Source organism: Perissodus microlepis, chromosome 19 (assembly GCF_051167445.1).
Source record: "Perissodus microlepis isolate ML-2025 ecotype Zambia chromosome 19, ASM5116744v1, whole genome shotgun sequence".
Taxonomy (NCBI): domain Eukaryota; kingdom Metazoa; phylum Chordata; class Actinopteri; order Cichliformes; family Cichlidae; genus Perissodus; species Perissodus microlepis.
The window spans coordinates 4627088-4646001 of NC_140479.1; the positions used below are offsets into that span (position 1 = coordinate 4627088).

General features: G+C 41.2%; 1 protein-coding gene across 1 annotated transcript; it reads left to right on the forward strand.

Moving 5' to 3' along the window:
* The first annotated feature begins 416 nt into the window (after positions 1 to 416).
* Positions 417 to 15061, forward strand: egln3 (egl-9 family hypoxia-inducible factor 3). The gene is made up of 5 exons (XM_084914932.1): positions 417 to 1956; positions 11935 to 12054; positions 12386 to 12522; positions 12779 to 12852; positions 12962 to 15061. Exons 1-5 carry the CDS (start codon positions 1162 to 1164, stop codon positions 13003 to 13005), a joined length of 1170 nt encoding a protein of 389 aa, XP_084771058.1. The 5' UTR covers positions 417 to 1161; the 3' UTR covers positions 13006 to 15061.
* Positions 15062 to 18914: the final 3853 nt, after the last annotated feature.

An 18914-nucleotide genomic window follows, 5' to 3' on the forward strand; every position in this document is an offset into this window, starting at 1 on the left:
ATAAGAGGATTAAATTATCATTAATCATTTATTTATCATTAAATAAATGAACCTAGAGGTTTGTTCTTCCTTTTTGATAATTACTCAAAATCTCTTGGTTCTCTCTACTTAAATGTGCTTAAACAGATAACTAACTTAACCAATGCACGTTTAAATAGGGGTATTGTACAGTTCGACGGCTGTAAGATACAGTCATCAGAAAATCGGCATACTTGAACGTGTTGCTTTTATGAGCAAACCGATATTATTAATCCGATGGTCACTTCTTTAAAGTTTAGCTGTGCGTCTTTATATAGCAGCAGTGATGTTTCAGCCCCTTCCTGCACTCTCGGGGTGTCTCAGCTAACGTGCACGCTTCGCTCGAGCTCTCAGTGCGCGCTTCGGTCATCCGAGACTGCCTCTGTACTAGAATCTGCCGCAAGTCACGTACGTTCCGAGGTGACAGCAGATTATTCCACTGCGACTTTTTTGGGAGCAGTAACGGGATTCACACGGCTTTTTGACTGGGGGAAAAACCAGCAGGTACACTACCCCGACAGCTGTTTCCGAGAAAATGTTGTTTTTATTTTTTTAATGACAACGTAAAAAATACGACTTTACTCTCAGTTTGGCAGATACAAACGGTCTGGAGTCGGCCAAACAGCGCGATGCTGGCAGAAATGCGCGTCCGACAGCTGTTTTAAGACATTCTGTGTATGTTTTGGAGGAACAGTCCGCCTATATTTTACTGAATAAGTTTAAAAGTACAACTTCGATAGACAGGCTATCCTGCCAGAAAGGTCACGGTAGACGGTGGAACAACCTAAAACATTATTATTATTATTATTATTATTATTAGACTTTCAAAAACCCATTAAAGTACAATGCAACAAAAACTTCTGACCAAAACTTTCAAAATAAAAGCATTGTCGACAAATGATTTTGGATGGTTTTTGGATAGTGAAGGACAGTCCTTTCCAGCATATATTCTTGTGATACTTGTTTTTTCAACTTTTTGATATATTTTTGTAATGGCTGTTTGTGTAGCTATTAAGGTGGCCTTTACTCTCATTCTTATTTTGGAAACCAGCTTGCTCATTTTCTGTCTTCCTGCTCTTTCCTGGGGGCTTTGTGCTTTCCTATAAAACAGTCAGCAGAGTGTAGAGCAGCTAAACAAGTCGGATGGGAACGCATGCAGACATGAGTCCTCTATCCAAGGTTGTGAATAAGGAAGAAATTAAAACTGACTCCCACAAACTTGTCAATGATGATGATAATGACCACAGACATGCAGATCAGCTGCTCCCCTGGAGGCTTAGCAGTGCTGACACTGGACCTGGAGACACTTTTGTGGGGGCCAAGGTGGAGCCCCAGATTGGGACTGGTGTCAAAGCTGGATTTGATACAGGGTTTGATACTGGAGATGGCGTTACATTTGGGACCAGCAGCAACAGTGTTACAGTTGCAGACATGAAAGGTCAGATCCAAGAAAATGGGACTGGGGTTGAAACTGGAATTGAGGCTGTGAGTGAAGTCGGGAAAACAGTCAGCGATATAGCCAGGGCTGGGGCTGGGAAAAATAGGGCCGGGATCGTACCCTATGCTCTTCCCTGGAGCGCCCATCCCAGATCCAAAGACCGGAGGTACCGCAGCAGTCACAGACTGGTGCTCCACTACATCATCCCCAACATGAACTCCTATGGCATGTGCATCATTGACAACTTCCTTGGGAGCAAAATTGGAGGCCGGGTTCTGCAAGAGGTCCAAGAGCTGCACCACTCCGGGAAGATGCAGGACGGCAAGCTGGCCAGCAGAGGCATGGACAACACTAGGAGTATTCGTGGAGACCAGATCGTTTGGGTGGAAGGAAACGAGCCGGGCTGCGAGAACATCGGCTACCTGCTGTCGAAGATGGACAAACTGGTCACCTACGCTGATGGGAAGTTGGAGAAGCACAAGATCAGAGGAAGGCACAAGGTTAGTAGCTGTCATACTCCGTCTACATCCCCATGAACCTCACTTACTTTATATCTGAAGGTGATTTAATTCCATAGGAATTCTGTTTTAGTGTTTCCTCAGGATCTTTGAATCTTTATTTTTATCAGTGATTTGTACATAACTGCCAATATTGGCAGGGCACCTATTTCTCAATAAACTCTTGATTACTTTGGAGTTTATGTGTACAGTCTGGGATGGTGCTTTGTGTTAAAGGACTACTGTGAGGGATTTCAAATGTTTTTCCTGACAGTAATTAAGAACATTTAGGAGGTTACAGTGCTTGAGTACACTTTTCTTGAATTATACTTCCAAATTATTTCAGAGTGTAACATTGTGCTTTTTACTACACTGCGTTTTTACAGCTTGTGGTAATCATAGGAAGTTTTTACACAGTGAACAATACAACATTTTATAATGCTGTAGATTAAACCAGCCATTTCAAACCTTTCCGTTGTCTTATGAAAAGCAAAGAGCTGTTGGGCTCACATATCTCAGCAGGTCTGTGGAATCCTGATTTGTTTTTTGGGTTTTTTTTTCCAGCTTAACGTCAGATATAATCCAATATCTGACATAAAGTCAATCTTTATTTTTTGAGTCTCTGTAATCTAAGTGTGCAGCATTCAGCACCTGGAGCAGCCGCAACAGCATTTTGCTGCTTACTCACTGACACTCCACTGTAATAATTATAGTACCATAATCATAGTCTTATATGTTGTTGGGGGGGGGGCTCCGAGCAGTTTTTCCCCACTTTATTTCTTTAACTATATTTTGTTGGTAATGATTTTCAGGGGTAAGTTAAGTATTAAGTATTATTTAAGTATTATTGTAGGGTCTACCTTAAAATATAAAGCGCCTTGAGGCGACTGTTGTTGTGATTTGGCGCTGTATAAATAAAATTTAATTGAATACTAGAATTTAAAATTGCTGCAAATAATTAATTAAAGATGAACGATTTTAAGACATACCTGGTAATACACTTCAATTGTTTATGGGTTTAGTTTTATTGTTATTATTATTATTATTATTTATTTATTTATTTTAATATTATTATCCTGTATGCTGCATGATAGTTTCCGTTGCAGTTGCTTTGTATTTTCCCTGCACGTGGTCAAGTACACGTTCACTGTTTACTTCCGTTAGGGAGGGGAGGAGGCAGTGAGCGCGAGGGCTACATGCAGCTCACTTAGTACTTAATGGCGACGGGCACGCCCAGCGCGTGGGCACGTTACCGAATTACTGCTGCTCCTTTAACTTTAACTAACTCGCATTGTGGCAACTTTACTGCGTGATATTTTGTGTTGCTGACAACGAGGTGAATGATTTGTGTGGAGTTTGTGCTGCCGTGGTTTCTTGTTGTGGCACATTGTTTTTTTGTGTACCGCTTGTTTTGTGTGGGAATTCAAGTGAAAATGATTCGACACGCGAATCGTCACGTGATGTAAGAGGAGGCCATAAAAGAGAAACGCAGTTGGGAAGTCACGAAGCCTCACCTCTCCCCCACATAGTGGGCATCACATCCAGCACGTCTCTCACTCCTCGCACATTCACTCCCCGATCTCTACTGTAAAGCTAGAGGAATGCCACCGGAAGTAGGCCGGCATTCCTGTAAAATAAAGCTATAAAACTATCGTAACTCTCAAGAATCAATTGTCAATTCAGAGGAATTCGTCTTATTGAAGGCTAAATGTCGAATCAATATCAGAATTAGTGCATTTGATTTAAAAGTTAGCTTTGTGTTTTACAGTTAAGCATCATGACGAATTTCAATACAGTTGAATTTCATCCGAATGCTTAGTGTATATATAATGCGACAGATTAGTTTGAACTATTACTGAGCTTAGAATATTTAGCATTTTACGTGACAAATCACTTGTACAAAATGATTTGTTAAAATGTCTTTTGATCATATTATTGATTAGTTTTCAGCAATTAATGAGAAATGCTCTATAGCAGCCTGTTTAGTCTCATACTGAAATATTTTAGTCCCACGCTGAAGGTTTATTCTTTCAGCTATTTATCATTTTATTTTTTCTGGAACTGATGTTCCAGACACCCTTGTAATAACTAAAAATGTTGTTAGACAATTGATAAGGGGAACATAGCAACCGCCTCGACCACCGTTAAAAATTAACAGACCAAGAGGCAAAAGGTTTGTCAGGCAGTGCGACACTTATTGTGAAATCCGTTACCGGATGTGGTGTACTTGTACAGTCGCTTGATCGCCTGTGTCGTGGGCAGAATAAGAGCCGGATGATAAACGCGAGCGGAGAAACGCAGGACTTCAGAGGTATTCCGTGAAGTCTGTCAGCTCGGTGCTTGACTGTTGGACTTCAGCAGGACTGAATTCAGACCGTCACAGAAACAGAGCTGACGGCGAAACGGGCTTCCCTCTCTCTGTTTGTCGAATCAATCATTTTACAGCCAAAACTTTGAACCTGCGACTCGTTTCTTTTTGTACGTTTTTTTAAACTTCCAAGATTACCTCAACAGTTAAAATGCCTTTCATTGAACACTTATCGGACACGGAATTGGAGCGTTTGGCTCTTGAGCAGGTCGTCCCGGCCCTGCAGGAATACGGCTTCTACTACGTGGACGGACTCCTCGGCGAGCTGGCCGGGGGCGCGGTGTTGGATCAGGTGAAAGACATGCACCGCTCTGGAGTTCTGCAGGACGGCCGGCTGGCCGGATCCGTCCCGGCAGTCCACCGGAGGAGCATCCGTGGAGACAAGATCGCCTGGGTGAGCGGATCGGAACGCGGCTGCGAGGCCATCAACTTCTTGCTCAACCTGATCGATAAGCTGATCTCCCTTTGCTCCGGGAGGCTGGGAAACAAAGCGATTCGGGAAAGATCCCAGGTAAGCGAAACCGCCTGGTGGCGCGATCCTGGTTTACAGCCATCGTGACGATTCAGAAAAACAAGCTAATAAAGGGCCAAAATATGCCAGTACTTGATCGGGAGCGACCAAACAGGAGACGCAGAGGACCAGAGCTGACAAAACTGAGGAAAGCAAAATACGAACCGATCTTTAAACACGATCAGACTAGCTTCCATGAGTAGTTTGTCGTCGAATGTTTGAAAACCAAAAAGCCCAAATAAAGCACATCATGAGTAGTTTATTCAGAGCTAAAGTGAGTAAAACCCCGAAATAAGCATCATAAGATATGTACTTTTTAAAAGGGTACACTGTTTCAAGCCGACTTTAGTAAACTCGTTTTAGTTAAGTAACAAATTCTTTAACTATTTTTTTAATATAATTTATTTGTGATTTAGACCGTAAAGACTTTCCAACTTGCTTCGTGTAGTTTTCACCATCAACAAACTCCAGTCAGCAGTTAAAAATAAACTTCGTGTGTCTGGAACTCACAGGTTAAAATAAAAACGGAGATGTCACTCCCCACTGTCAGTAGTGGCATTGTGCTGAAGCTGTGCGCTGGTTTGGACTCCAGCTGGTTATAAGTGATGCTGAGATCAGGAGATGCTGTTTATCTCAGGCCTTCCTTCTTTCATTTAACAGCTTGGCTCATCACACACTCCTCACATGTGCTCCTCCTCTAGCTGCTCAGTGGAAAGGTGCATCATGCTTAGAAGTAAACACACCAATGCTCTTGCACAAAAACATGGCATGCTGTGACAGTGGTTTTAATATTGGTATTTATTACAGCGAACTGTTAGTTGTGAAAAAGGCAGATGTGAGCTCAAGTGGACTCTACATAACTCCGGTCTGTTTTAATCACTAGGCACTGACTGGAGCTCTGCTTTTTTTCCTCTATCCTTTTCTTTCTTTCTGTTGTGCTTGGACGTTCTTCTTTTTCTCAGTAACTTGTTGGCCCTTTGGCAGTATTTCAGTAACTGACCAATTCTGGGCCCTGAGCCAGTGTTTCAGAAACCAGAACACGGTGCAGGAAGGGCAGGGAATTTACGAGATCAGGTCAGGTCCTCTGGGTGTTCTCCGCTGCTCAGTGATGATTAATGGCGTGAAGATTACGGTTCCGTCGTAGGAGTACCATTCTCAGCTTTTACATGTATTGTCTCTACCTATTAACCTGAACAGAAACCTGTGGGCATTGACCCAGAATGAGCCTCCACATAATAATAACAATATTGTATTTACTAGCAGTATATAAACTGCTGAATTGACATAAAATAATGTCTATGCAGTACAATGCAGTTCAAAGTAAATCTAAAGTTTTATTAATGTGTTAACAACTATAACTCTGCAACTCTCAGACAGATAATGAACAGCAGTATTGTAGGAATAATAATGCAAGTTGTGAAGACTGAAGGCTGAAACTAAGGCGCCCTTGAGTGAGATGGTGTAGATACAACGCACTGTTTCGTGTGCACAGCAGCTAGAGAAAATCTTTATTTTATCTAATTTGTTTTACTTTTACTGGAGAACTTTTAGATTTTGTGATGTACTTGGCACTGATAGAAGACCCCATCCATGTAAAAACAACGTTATTAAGCTGTGTCCTTTAGCTAACAGTAGTGTTACAATTAGTCAGTAAACAGTTAGTTAGTGTAGTTTGTGTGACTAATGTCATTTCACTTTGGCACAGTATAATAAAATATTCAAGGGCCTACATTAAATGTATTATTTTATTGTAGGATGTATATTTTTCATACATTTCCATAAAAATGGCTGGAGGTAGAATTTAACTGATCAAAATACATTTACTTACTTCCGTTTCATATCGCTTTGTACCTAAAATACTACATCTGAGAGACAAACATACTGAAACCACTATATTTGAATGAAAGGTTTAGTTACTTTTGTTTAAGGGCAATATTAATAATAATAATGTTAGAAAACTAAATAAAATTGTGATCATTTTGTGTGTTTCAGGTGAAAATAAGGGTAAACTGACTGTTCACCCTTTACTGGGTGAGAAAATCTTGTTGTATCATAAGTGTGTCGGGGGAAACACACACTTATTTTCAAGGACATTTTGTTGCTGATACTTGCTTTAAATATAGGTAGCAAATATTTAGGAATTGGTTTAAAATTTTCTATAGTTGAGGGACTGGTAGAAAACAGCTCACCCATTAAGCTGGTGCTCTAGACTCCAGTTTCTCTTCCCTTTTCTCACACATTGATGAATTTGTCCCAGAGGGTCATCAGCAGTGGAAAACCTCTATCCCATCACCTCTCCTCTGAAGCACCAAAGAAGTTTTGCATCAGTGGGTTTCTCAGTCTCCCCTGACATTTGCAGTCCTAAGACAAATCAAGACGGTAGTATTCATTACCTATAACATTGCCACAGTCTGTGTAAGATTAAATTAAAAATTTAAGCTGCTTTTTGTTTTAAAGGCTTTTAGACTGCTGGACCTGAGCCGCAATAAGTAACGACTCGTGTCATAAATGTAACTTAATGAAGAATTTGAAATTCAGTAATTTTAACATCGATACTGCTCGATCGGTGAGTGAAATGTGCTTACATTTAAAAGAGAATTCTTTGACCACTTTGCTTGGACTGTCCAAACCACCAATCCGCAATGAATCTTGGGATCTCCTTGATTCATCCTGCAAAAAAAGACACATTTATGAGCTGCATTTTAAGAAAAATTTGAAGGGTTTGTCACCTCGTAACATAATTTCACGTCTATAGTCACAGCAAGCCTAGCAAACCCCATGACTACCTGTATGAGGTCCCAATCAGTGTGGGCATCTTCTTAATATAAAAATCCAGGTGGATGTGTCATAAACATATTCCCCCTACTCAGAGTTTTATGAAAGTGGAAACCAGCCATTGAGGCCAAAATCAATTTTTGTACTAGGATATGCTTTTAATGCTCAACATGGGCATGGGCATTGACTGCTTTTTAGTACCAGCCCCAAGTGGCACTTGGAGGAACTGCAAGACTGAGACTGCATTTTATTAAAATACCTCAATTTCATTTGGATCTGATTTGCAAAAATTCACATTATGTTTTTGTTTTTTTGTTGTTGTTGTTGTTTGGCATTTCTAAAAATCTAATTGAATATATCTAAGAGATGTGAGACTTTACATTTTGGTTACAGGAGAGCAGAAAAACTGAAACTCAACAGAAAGGGGGAGATCTAGTCAGTCACTTACAGATATTCTATTTTACACAGATGGAAAAATATGTTAGATAAATGATATCAAAAGCCTGCAACAACTAGTCAGCTAATTTATTGAAATAACAACATCAAGTCAGTGTTTGATGGATGCCAGACTGTGTCTGTGTCCTTTTCTGTGAGATCAGCATCACTTGGGCTCGAATGACCCCGACCTTAACTTTAAAACTAAGCCTAACTCTCAAAAAGTTCTTGTTAAAGTTTTAAATCCCAAAGCAAGGAGCGACCAAACTGTCTTAAATTTTCAAAAATGTCCCCATAAAGACATTGTTCCTCGGAAAGTCAGACACAGCAGAACAGATACACGCCCATTCGTGTGAGTGGGCGTGAAGGTATGCGCGTGTAGCAGTGGACATTCTCACGTACACATTCAATTCTTCCTTCACTCCTCCTCAACACACACTAAAGCTCACTCACTCACATACAGTATCCTCATTACACACACATTCACGTGCTGCAGTGTACAGTAAGCTCTTATCACATGTTTGTGTGTGTATGTGTTATCAGATAGAACTTCTTGTGAAAATGGGTCAGCCTGGTTACAACACACACACACACACACACACACACACACACACACACACACACACACACACACACACACACGTGGAGATGATACAGGAGAATAAACAGCAGGATTTGTCTTTTGTCTGGAGGACACAAAAAACCTTTAATAATAGTTTGAAATACAATTCTGATTATGATACAAGCAGCTGGACATAATTAAAAATCAAAGATTGCACCCAAAGTAGTAGACAAACCCAACTCCAAGCATTGCTTGACACCAGTCTGTTAGGTGGTTGAAGCCAAACAGTCGAGCTCCAGTATCTGTGAGGTATTAAAAAGGTCTTAAAACCTCTTGGATTGGGTTTGCTAAAAGTTGCAGAATCACTGCTGTTGGATGTCGGTGGCGCTGCAGACACGCTGTAGCCTCACGCGCCACACGTAGCTTTGTCATTAAACCATCAGCTGGCTGGAAACCTGCCAAACAACCGCACAGACATCACCACACCTGCACAACATCTCCACGTGCCCCTCTCCTCCCCCCTCTCTGCATCTCCCTCTGCTAGAGAGATAAGATAAAGTTGAATTGAAAAACAGTTCTAAGGCGTTTTGTTTTCAACCCTTTTCCTCTCACAGTCTATCATTTCATCTCCGCTCAGCCCCCCTCCTCTGTCACCGCGCTTTTTTTTTTTTTCTCATTCTACAGGAACTCACTTGTACGATGACGGTAATGATGATGAAGCCTGTATGTGTGTGTGTGTGTACGTGCCCTAGTGGCGACGTGTAAACAAACTTGCGTGATTTCTCCACTTCCCCTCAGAGCGAGCCTGTGGAGCAGGTCAGCCGCTCGTTATCAGCGCTAGGGGCAGCCAGGGAGGCCTGAAACTACGTGCACGTTTGGAGTCCCTCGCACACACTGACGGGGGCTTGACTTCTGCACCCACCCACCATCCCGATCCCCTTCTCATGAAAAGCAATAGAGAGGGGCGTTTCACAGCGAGAGCGCCCAAAAGGGAAGGGGTGTGGCGTCTACATGGTTGCATGCGACGGGTGTATAAACACAGACATCAGGTGGTACATGTTGATGTCAGTAAGGTTACTAAAGGTGTGCTGCTGTTGTCGTTGATGTATCGAGGGAATGGTCTATTGGATCGGGGGTTAATCTACACTGTGACCTTCCTGTATAAACTGGCATGTGTGTTGATAATCGTAAAGGAAAGGAAGTGAACAGGATGTTTGCTTCCATGAGATTCTATGGAGCGTGCAAAGGTGTAGAAGGCCTTTGCACGCATGTGTTTGACAATAAGGGGGGTTCACAATAAAATCCCATCAGAGAAAAGGGGCAAGCACGTTGACAGCGTGACTGCTGCCGTTTTGCCTCTATAATTTTCTGTTATCGAGGTTCCGTGAATAAATGCAAATCACGCTCATGTCTTGGACATGTGCGTACATTGAGCTACAGGCATTGGTCGAGGGGCTTGCGTGCAGTCTGTGTGTAATCATCGGGGTGAGGTGACGACGTTGACGTCAGAGAGATGGTAAAGATAACACGCTTTGACATAAATCGGTGCTGCTGATGTTTGTTTTGGCACGTTTAAGGAACATGTGTTTTTAACAAGCATCAATCTTCTCTAACGTCATTTTCCTTTTTTCTTCCTTTCATTTGTAAAGTAGGGTCCACATTCTGGAAAAAATGATTGATTTTTCAGTGCCAAATGGTGAAACATGGAAACTTGCACAAAACTTTAATAAATTGTCTTTTAATATTTTTTTCTGTTTTGGAAAAAATTAAAAGGGTAGGTGTGTTTTACTGCAAGCCTAAGTAAATAATAATATCAGTCTGTGAAATGCTAGATGTAGCTGTTTAGCTGCAGTGGGCAGTCTGAGCAGATCTAACCTGAGTAGCACAGAATCAGCTGTTTGTGACCACTGGGTTTTGTTTCATCGGCAAGGATCACAGTTTGTGCTTTGTTTTCTGTTGACTCTGAGACACAGTCTCACATCTCACAGTCTCGTCTCTTACTCTGAGCTTATCAGACACTTCCTGCTGGGGTTATGAGGTTGCAGCGCTGCAGGCAGGGGATGCAGGGAACCCCCCCCTAGCTCCCACCTCCCATGTCCTGTTTGGAAAAGGTTTCCATTTTAACTGAAATGAACTCGTTTTCTGTGAATATTTATTGTATTTTTATTCTTTTTTTATTATTTTATTTTTATTTATTGCTTCGAGGAAGCAATTAATTATGAGGACTCTGTAGTCAAAGCACTGGTTTGTAAGAACTAGTTTTAGTATTTCTTTCATTTTAAACATGTAAAAAGAAATGGCTCATTTTCAAAAAATAGTGGAACAAATAGATGATGGGGCCAAAATCTCAGTGACGTCAGGATTCCTGGTTGTGTTGGGAAATCTGTCGGTCTTTGCAAAACTATTATGGCCTCTTATCAATACTGTAACCACAAGCGCGGCTGTTCCAATTTCCTCCCAATACTGACTGGCAGCACGTACGCACACACACACATACATGTGTGTAGGCATGCAACCACAACAAGCACATCTGGACACGAGAAATATTAGTAAATAACCACCACACACACACCCACATTGATGCGCACACACATAGAGGAAGTATGTGTAATTGTGTCAGCATAACTGATTTTCAACGCGCCAGCTTTTATTTCGAAGATTATATCAGCCATTGTACTCGTCCAGCATTACTTGTTTTTATATTATGTTATTATATTTCCAAAACAAGCCATAGGAAATGATCATCTTATTACATCAGATTGTGCTAAACTAAAAGAAAAGTCTAGTACATTTTTATTTCCTGTTATCTCTGTTAACACTACAATTTTATTCCTGATATTTTAGTATTTTTACTATTCATCAGTTCCTTCCATTATACTCCAGTTTCAGAACTTCACTTCTTTTCTTTTCTTTCTTGATTGATGTGTTGATGGTTTGATTTGTGAAAAATTTGGAAAAATGTGAGCAGCAGTTGTGACAGCTCACAAGTTTACAAAGCCTCAGTTAAATTCTACTGATGAGAACCACAATTATGAATAATTACAATATCGGTGGTAACAAAAATAAAAAGTAACCAAGTAATAACTAATTAGTTCTGTTTGTATGTGCTGTTTTCCATTGTGTTTTGTAATTAAATCTGTGAAGCAAAAAGTTTATTTATCTGTGTAATGTCGTCAAATAATAAAAACACATGAGAAAAAAATAGCAGTTAATGTTAGCACTTTCTATGATGTCCGAGCTCGTGGTGAAGTGCATTTAAAGCAGCAGGGTTTTGTGGTAGTAGTGACACAGGAGTGCTCTAATTATTTCTGCTTGTGCGTGTCTGTTTAGGCTATGGTGGCGTGTTACCCAGGAAATGGGGCGGGTTATGTCAAGCACGTGGACAATCCCAACTGTGATGGACGCTGCATCACCTGCATCTACTACCTCAACAAGAACTGGAATGCCAAGGTGCTTATTACACTTTGTTCATTTATTCATTTATCGAACCCTCTTTTCAGTTTTTCGTGTTTGATCACCATCTCTAATCTTTTTTTATGATTTCAAGTCTGATTGTGAGCTGAGTGAATAGTGAAGTTTCTGACTTTGATCTCTGATGATATCAGTATGAAATGTTCTTTTGCTTCCTTTGACTTGATAAAATCAGAGGAAGTGATCGCGACTGATTTGAATTAAGATGTGAATATTTGTACATTATTGGTTTCTGTCTGGGGACAGGAGTGAATAGAAATGAGAGAAAAAGAACTTTCACTAAATTGTCTTTCCTGCTGTTGTTTATCAGGAGCATGGCGGCATTCTCAGGATCTTTCCAGAAGGGAAGTCGTACGTGGCAGACATCAAGCCACTTTTTGATAGGCTGCTCTTCTTTTGGTCAGACCGCAGGAACCCACATGAAGTGCAGCCTTCCTATACCACCAGGTAACCCGCCAACCAACCCATCAGTACCCCAATTCATGAGGCAGCTTCTCCTGTAACTACTACAGACATGATGCAATCCTCACTTTGCATGTGACTTGGACCATCTGCCTTTGTTAGCATTTGTTAGATGTGTTGTAATTTTCCTTAAAACATGACAAATTAATTAGCAAAAACGTAACCCTTATTAACACACACTGGTCGTTACAGACAGCAATGGCAACCACTGAAGACACTGTTCTTGCCGTTTGTGTTTCAGGTACGCCATCACAGTTTGGTATTTTGACTCTGAGGAGCGAGCCGAGGCCAAGAGACGCTTCAGAGACCTCACAGGTACAAACGAACCCCGGACAAAGCGCAGTTTATTTCCACAGCAAATACTTTTAAATTATATCTTGAGACAGAATTTCATTTCTGAATGTCTTTGTTTTTTCTGTTTCAGCTTCAAAGGCGCAGCAGGGCGGTAGCTCCAGCAGCTCCAGCTGATCACGAGGAGGTGTCACCACCTAGTGTTCAACCTCCAAACCGCAGGAGAGGGCGGCAGGGTTCCTTCTGGTCGTCGAAGCTTCTGGAAAAGCTGAAAGAAAAGTTGAAAAACAAACAAAAAAAAGTTTTCACCCTGTCCTGATCTAAGGAGGGGCGTTTCTGACCTGCCTGCATTTCTGCTGCTGCTCCTGCTGCTGCTATAACCCGAGGCACTTTGGACGACCTGCAGCTGTTCTGGACATTCCCTGCTTTTTATGATGTTTCTGCCATACGCAGCTGATTTCGTCTGAGTGGAGAGAAAAAACTGTAGACTGTACTTTTTTTTTTTTTTTGGTAAATTTTCTTTTAAAGCCTCGCCTTCAGATGAGAGGAGGAGGAGAGTTTGCCGACAGCTTTCGGGGTTTACAGAGAGACATGATGTTTTTAAACCACTGTGACGGAAGTTTCACACTTAAATGTGTGCTTAAGAAGGAGGAGCACAGAACTGTTGCTTAAACTACAGAAGAAGAAGAAAAATTGTTTACCAGTAGATGATGCCTCGATATCCACCGACCAATGAGGGCTGAACTTGAAAAAGATGAAAATACATATTTCAAATTTGAGATCTTATTAGGAGAAACTTTTGAAAAAACTTTGTATATTTTATTGTGAACAACCAAAAGGAAAAAAGAGCTTGCTAGAAGCAACTCTATATTGAAATACTGAGTCATTAAGGATTTCTTTTTTAAAAAAAGCTCCATTAGCATTAAATCAATTATTTATTTTAAATTCAACAAATTTATTAAATCACTAATAGTTTTATTACCCTAGAACTTAGATGTAAATGTTTCCACTTAATATATCATACAGTGCATCGCTGGAGTGCCAATTTTGGGAAGAGCACTTTGCCGCGATGATATGAAACGTTTGTGGAAAATAGCTGTGTCATCTAATCCAGAAAAGTAAAACAAATAGTTTAATCGGTTACTTTTCCAAACAGCTATTCCTTGTAGCTTCAACCAAGCTTCCAATTGGGAACTAGCGTGTGCTGCAAATCACCTTCTAGTAAATGGTTTTGTAGGTTCAGCAAAGCTGCTGGCCTCAGACAAAATGCTCTTAAAGGGGACCCATTCTGCTCATTCTCACTCCGTATTTTTATTCTTGAACTCTTAAATGAGCAACGTCGTACGATTCACAGTTCAAAATAATGCCTACTTACCGTATCCTGCTTAGTTCATGAAAATGATTTCCTTCCTTGACATAGTGAATAACATAAAATATGTTAGTGTGATAGAAAAGAAGGAAAAGCAAAAAGGTCCCCTTTAAGGTCAAGTTTGCATTTAATGGGAATGAATTGTTCATTGAAGTTTACCATATGATCTCTTATATTGCACTACCTTCCATCATCATATGTGAAAGGTTTTACTTTCCAACACAATTCTACTGAGATTTGATAAATGACGTATTTTTTATAGTAAAATGTGTTAAATATCCACAATTGCAGATTTGTTTTTTCATACCCTTCTCGGAATGCTTCTGTGTATTAGTGAACTTTGTTGGCTGAGAAATAGAAAAACCTTTCACTTTAAGTGTGATTCACAAATAGTCTTCCGTAAATTATTTTGACAATTTACTCCGGTCCCCGTGAGTTCGGTCCCTGAATCGAAAAACGGATGTCTGTGTCTGGTGCACGCGCCGTCCTCTGCTGACGGAGAAGGACGATGAGGAGACAGATTCCACTGATGCAGCAGATTTGACGGGGAGCGTGTGAAGCAGCTGTCAAAGAGACTGTACATATGAGAGGATGAATAATTGATGTTCCGTTCAAACAGCCCTTCTGAGACATTATTGAGCTCGAGTCGCTGTCCTGAAACAATAACGCTCACCGCCAACTTACACCACCTTTAAAACTGATCTGTCATCTTCACTGCAGCGGGAGTGGGACAACCCCCCACTTGGGCTCTCTGCTGGTATTACTGCATTCTTTGGTGGAAGAGTTAAGTCTTGTACACAATCGAATGTTCTGTAAACATGATATTTACAAATGTGTTGAATACAACTTCGGTTTAAAAAAACAGACTGTGGTGTTTGACTTTATTTATGGCTTTATGGTTTATTTAACCATTCATATCACCGGTACAGCTGAGCAATTAGTGGTTTTATTTACAAGTAAAATAAATGGTTCAATTATGAACTCTTATATAAATTCAAGGGCTGCTCCAGTGCAATTCACTGATCAGGTATAACATGAGCACTGACAGGTGAAGTGAATAACACTGATATTTCTTCATGATAGCAACTGTTAGTGAGTGGGCTATATCAGCGAACAAGTGAACATGTAGGTCCCAAAGTTGATGTGTTAAGAAGCAGGAAAAATGGGCCAAATTGTGATGTGACTAGATGGGTTAGAGCATCTCCAAAACTGCAGTTCTTGTGGGAGTTTCCTGGTCTGCAGTGGTCAGTATCTATCAAAATGGTCCAAGGAAGAAAGAGTGGTGAGCCAGTGACAGGGTCATCACTGGCCAAGTCTCACTGATGCACACAGGGAGTAACTGTGACAAGCTAATGTTGCTCAAATTGCCAAAAAAGTTGATGCTGGTTTAAAAATTACTGATAGCTCAATTGATATGTGTGGGAATACACAGTGCATTCCAGTTTGCAAATGGGGCTGCATAACTGCAGACCTCCCAGGGTGCCCATGCTGACCTGCATCTACCACCAAAACCACCACCAATGTGCATGTGAGCATCAGAACTGGACAACGGAGCAATGGTAGGTAGTCTGGTGTGGTCTAAGGAGCTTGGAAAGAAAAGTGTTTGGAGAAGCTTCTTCAGTTCTAAAAGCAACTGGTGGAGAGTCCCAGATTTTAAGCCCTATCCTCCCAACTAGGAAGGATCCGAAAGACAAACACAACAACAACAACAAAATAAACTTTATTTATATAGCACATTTAAAAACCAGTGGTGTACCAAAGTGCTTAACATGCAAGAGAGTAGGATGAAGTAACAGGGAAGGATGAGGGCTATGGCAAGGTACCAAAACATGCTAGCAGGTTGAATGGCATTAAAACACAAAAGCAAAAGAATTGCATATAAAAGCATAAAAAAACTAAGTGTAAGGATAAAACAGTCAAAAAAATAATTAAAAATGATTAAAAGTAATTAAGAATAAGCCGAAGATAAGAATAAGCATTAAGCTAACTAACAAGCAAGCGTTAACTGGTAGATTTAACAATATTGTCATCCCCTATGTAGCCGGTTTATCAGAAAAACTCAGGAGCGTCTTCTCCAAGCACGACATCCCAGTGTACTTCAGACCCAGCCACACACTCAGACAAAAACCGGTTCATCCCAAAGCCCAAAGACAAAACTCCTAAACACAAACTTTTTTTTTTCACCTATCCCGTTTGGTTCTTTTGCCATCAGAATTAAAGGCAAAGAAAGATGCCCAACGGATTTACTTTACCAAATGGACCATCCCAGCCTTGCAGTATTGGTCTATTTGATTCACCTTTGCTTTTATTGTTTATTTTATTTTATTTTCACTTGCTATACACGGGACAGACTTGACTGGGGGAAAGAAAAGGGAGAAAGAAAGAGGGACAGATAAAGGGCAAAAAACAAAAACCAACAAAACAAACAGACAAAAAATACATATATCAATCACCTGGATCACCTGTTGAGAAAGAAAAAAGAGAAAACAAGCAAAAAAAAAGAGAGCAATATAATAAACAACATCATCGCAATGACCTATGTGAATATAACAGTAATTACTAAATATTAAACATTATTGTGCAGCACGTAAGATCGACAGCGCACAGTGTGCTTTGAGGTATAGGAGCCAAAACGGGTGTAGTTTGTGTGTGTGAGCACCCGTGTGTACACCTGTGAGCATGAGCGCGGTTGTATTTAAAAGGTTCCTTCATGTAATGATCTGCTAGAGGGTGTGGGGAGCCACAGCCCCGTCCTCCAGGGCATGAAGCAGGTATGGAGGAGATCCGGGGGGGGGGGGGGGGGTTGGAGTGACGTGCCTGTGAGCTCCGCCGGCAGCCAGCTGTGCTAGAGTGACCGAGCCCCAGGCCGAGAGGCCGAGGGCACCCCACCCCCGAAGGGGCCCGAGCGAGCCCCAGGCTCCAGGCCCCGACAAGCAGCCACCAGGAGTGAGCCCATGCCCGGACACAAAGAACCACCAATGCACCGATGTCTGAGGGCATCTGCCAATGGCAGGGGGAGTGGTGGGGGGAGATAGGCCTCCGTACCATGGAGGGCCTGAGATGTCCCCAGAGAGGAGGCGTCTGATACCCAACCTGACATATAGACACAGACAAACAGGCACACACAGATACAAACATCCATTCCCACCCTCATGCTCTCATATGAAATTACTCAGCACTCACCCAACGTGGAGACAGACATAAATAGACACTGTACACACAATCACACTCCCCAAGCGTACTCTAAGCCCCCAGGTCTAGGTACCCTTGCCCCTGGAGGGTCTAAATTGGGTGATATGGTACTACAGGCCCCATCTTATCTTAATGACCTTGATTATTTAAGACCTTGTATGTGAGGAGCAGGATTTTGAATTCAATTCTGGGTTTAACAAGAAGCCAATGAAGGGAAGCCAATACAGGAGAAATCTGCCCTCTCTTTCTAGTCCCTGTCAGGACTCTTACAGCAGCATTTTGGGTTAACTGAAGGATTTTCAGGGAGTTTTTAGGACTTCCTGATAATAATGAATTGCAGTAGTCCAGCCTAGAAGTAATAAATGCATGAACTAGTTTTTCAGCGTCACTCTGACACAGGATATTTCTAATTTTAGAGATGTTGCGCAAATGGAAGAAAGCAGTCCTACATATTTGTTTAATATGTGCATTGAAGGACATATCTTGGTCAAAAATGACTCCAAGGTTCCTCACAGCATTACTGGAGGCCAAGGTAATGCCATCCAGAGTAAGAATCTGGTTAGATACCATATTTCTCAGATTTTCATGGCCGAGTAAAATAACCTCAGTTTTATCTGAATTAAGAAGCAGAAAGTTAACGGCCATCCAGGTCTTTATGTCTTTAAGACATTCCTGCAGTTTAACTAATTGGTGTGTGTTATCTGGCTTCATAAGAGCTGGGTGTCATCAGCAAAGCAGTGAAAATTTACACTGTCTTCTGGTGATACTGCCTAAGAGAGGCATGTATAATGTAAACAGAATTGGTCCTAGCACTGAACTCTGTGGAACTCCATAATTGACCTTAGTGGGTGAAGAGGACTCTCCATTTACATGAACAAATTGGAGTCTATTAGATAGATATGATACAAACCACTGCAGCACAGTACCTGTAATACCTACAGCATGTTCTAATCACTCTAATAGGATATTATGGCCAACAGTATTGAACGCTGCACTAAGGTCTAGGAGGACAAAGCACAGAGATGAGTCCGCTGTCAGAGGCCATAAGAAGATCATTTGTAACCTTCACTAAAGCTGTTTCTGTGCTGTGATGATCCCTCACTAATGAGTTGAGAGTGAGACTGCCGGACAACATTGGAGCATTGCAGTACATGTCAGTTTTCAATGTGGAGGAAACTCTAAAGCACAACAAGAGCCCTGGAGAAATAGAAAAAATTGCTAACCTCCTTGGCTTCTCCCATGAAGCGATAGATAAGAGTGTCCACCAATGGCGTACTATCCATCTTAGTAAAAGGAATGAGACAAAAAACACAATGGACTTCTGGAGTGAGATTTGGAAGTACAGGGATGCAGCTGATATCAACCCGTTTCAAGAACTTGCAAAGGCTGATGTGTCTGTATTGTCCTTGCCACACTCAAATGCTGAAGTTGAGAGAGTATTCAGCTAGATGAGTGTGGTAAAAAGCAAACAAAAAACACCAGCTGCCTGATAATGTTTTGCAGCTTTTTGGCACATCAGCTGCTT

What these genes read in the sequence shown, in the direction of transcription:
- egln3 (XM_084914932.1), top strand. Translation starts at nt 1,162, where the DNA reads ATGGGAACGCATGCAGACATGAGTCCTCTATCCAAGGTTGTGAATAAG. An exon ending in ACAAGAACTGGAATGCCAAG is followed by an intron (nt 12,055 to 12,385) that starts GTGCTTATTACA and finishes GTTGTTTATCAG; the next exon opens with GAGCATGGCGGCATTCTCAG. An exon ending in ACGCTTCAGAGACCTCACAG is followed by an intron (nt 12,853 to 12,961) that starts GTACAAACGAAC and finishes TTTCTGTTTCAG; the next exon opens with CTTCAAAGGCGCAGCAGGGC.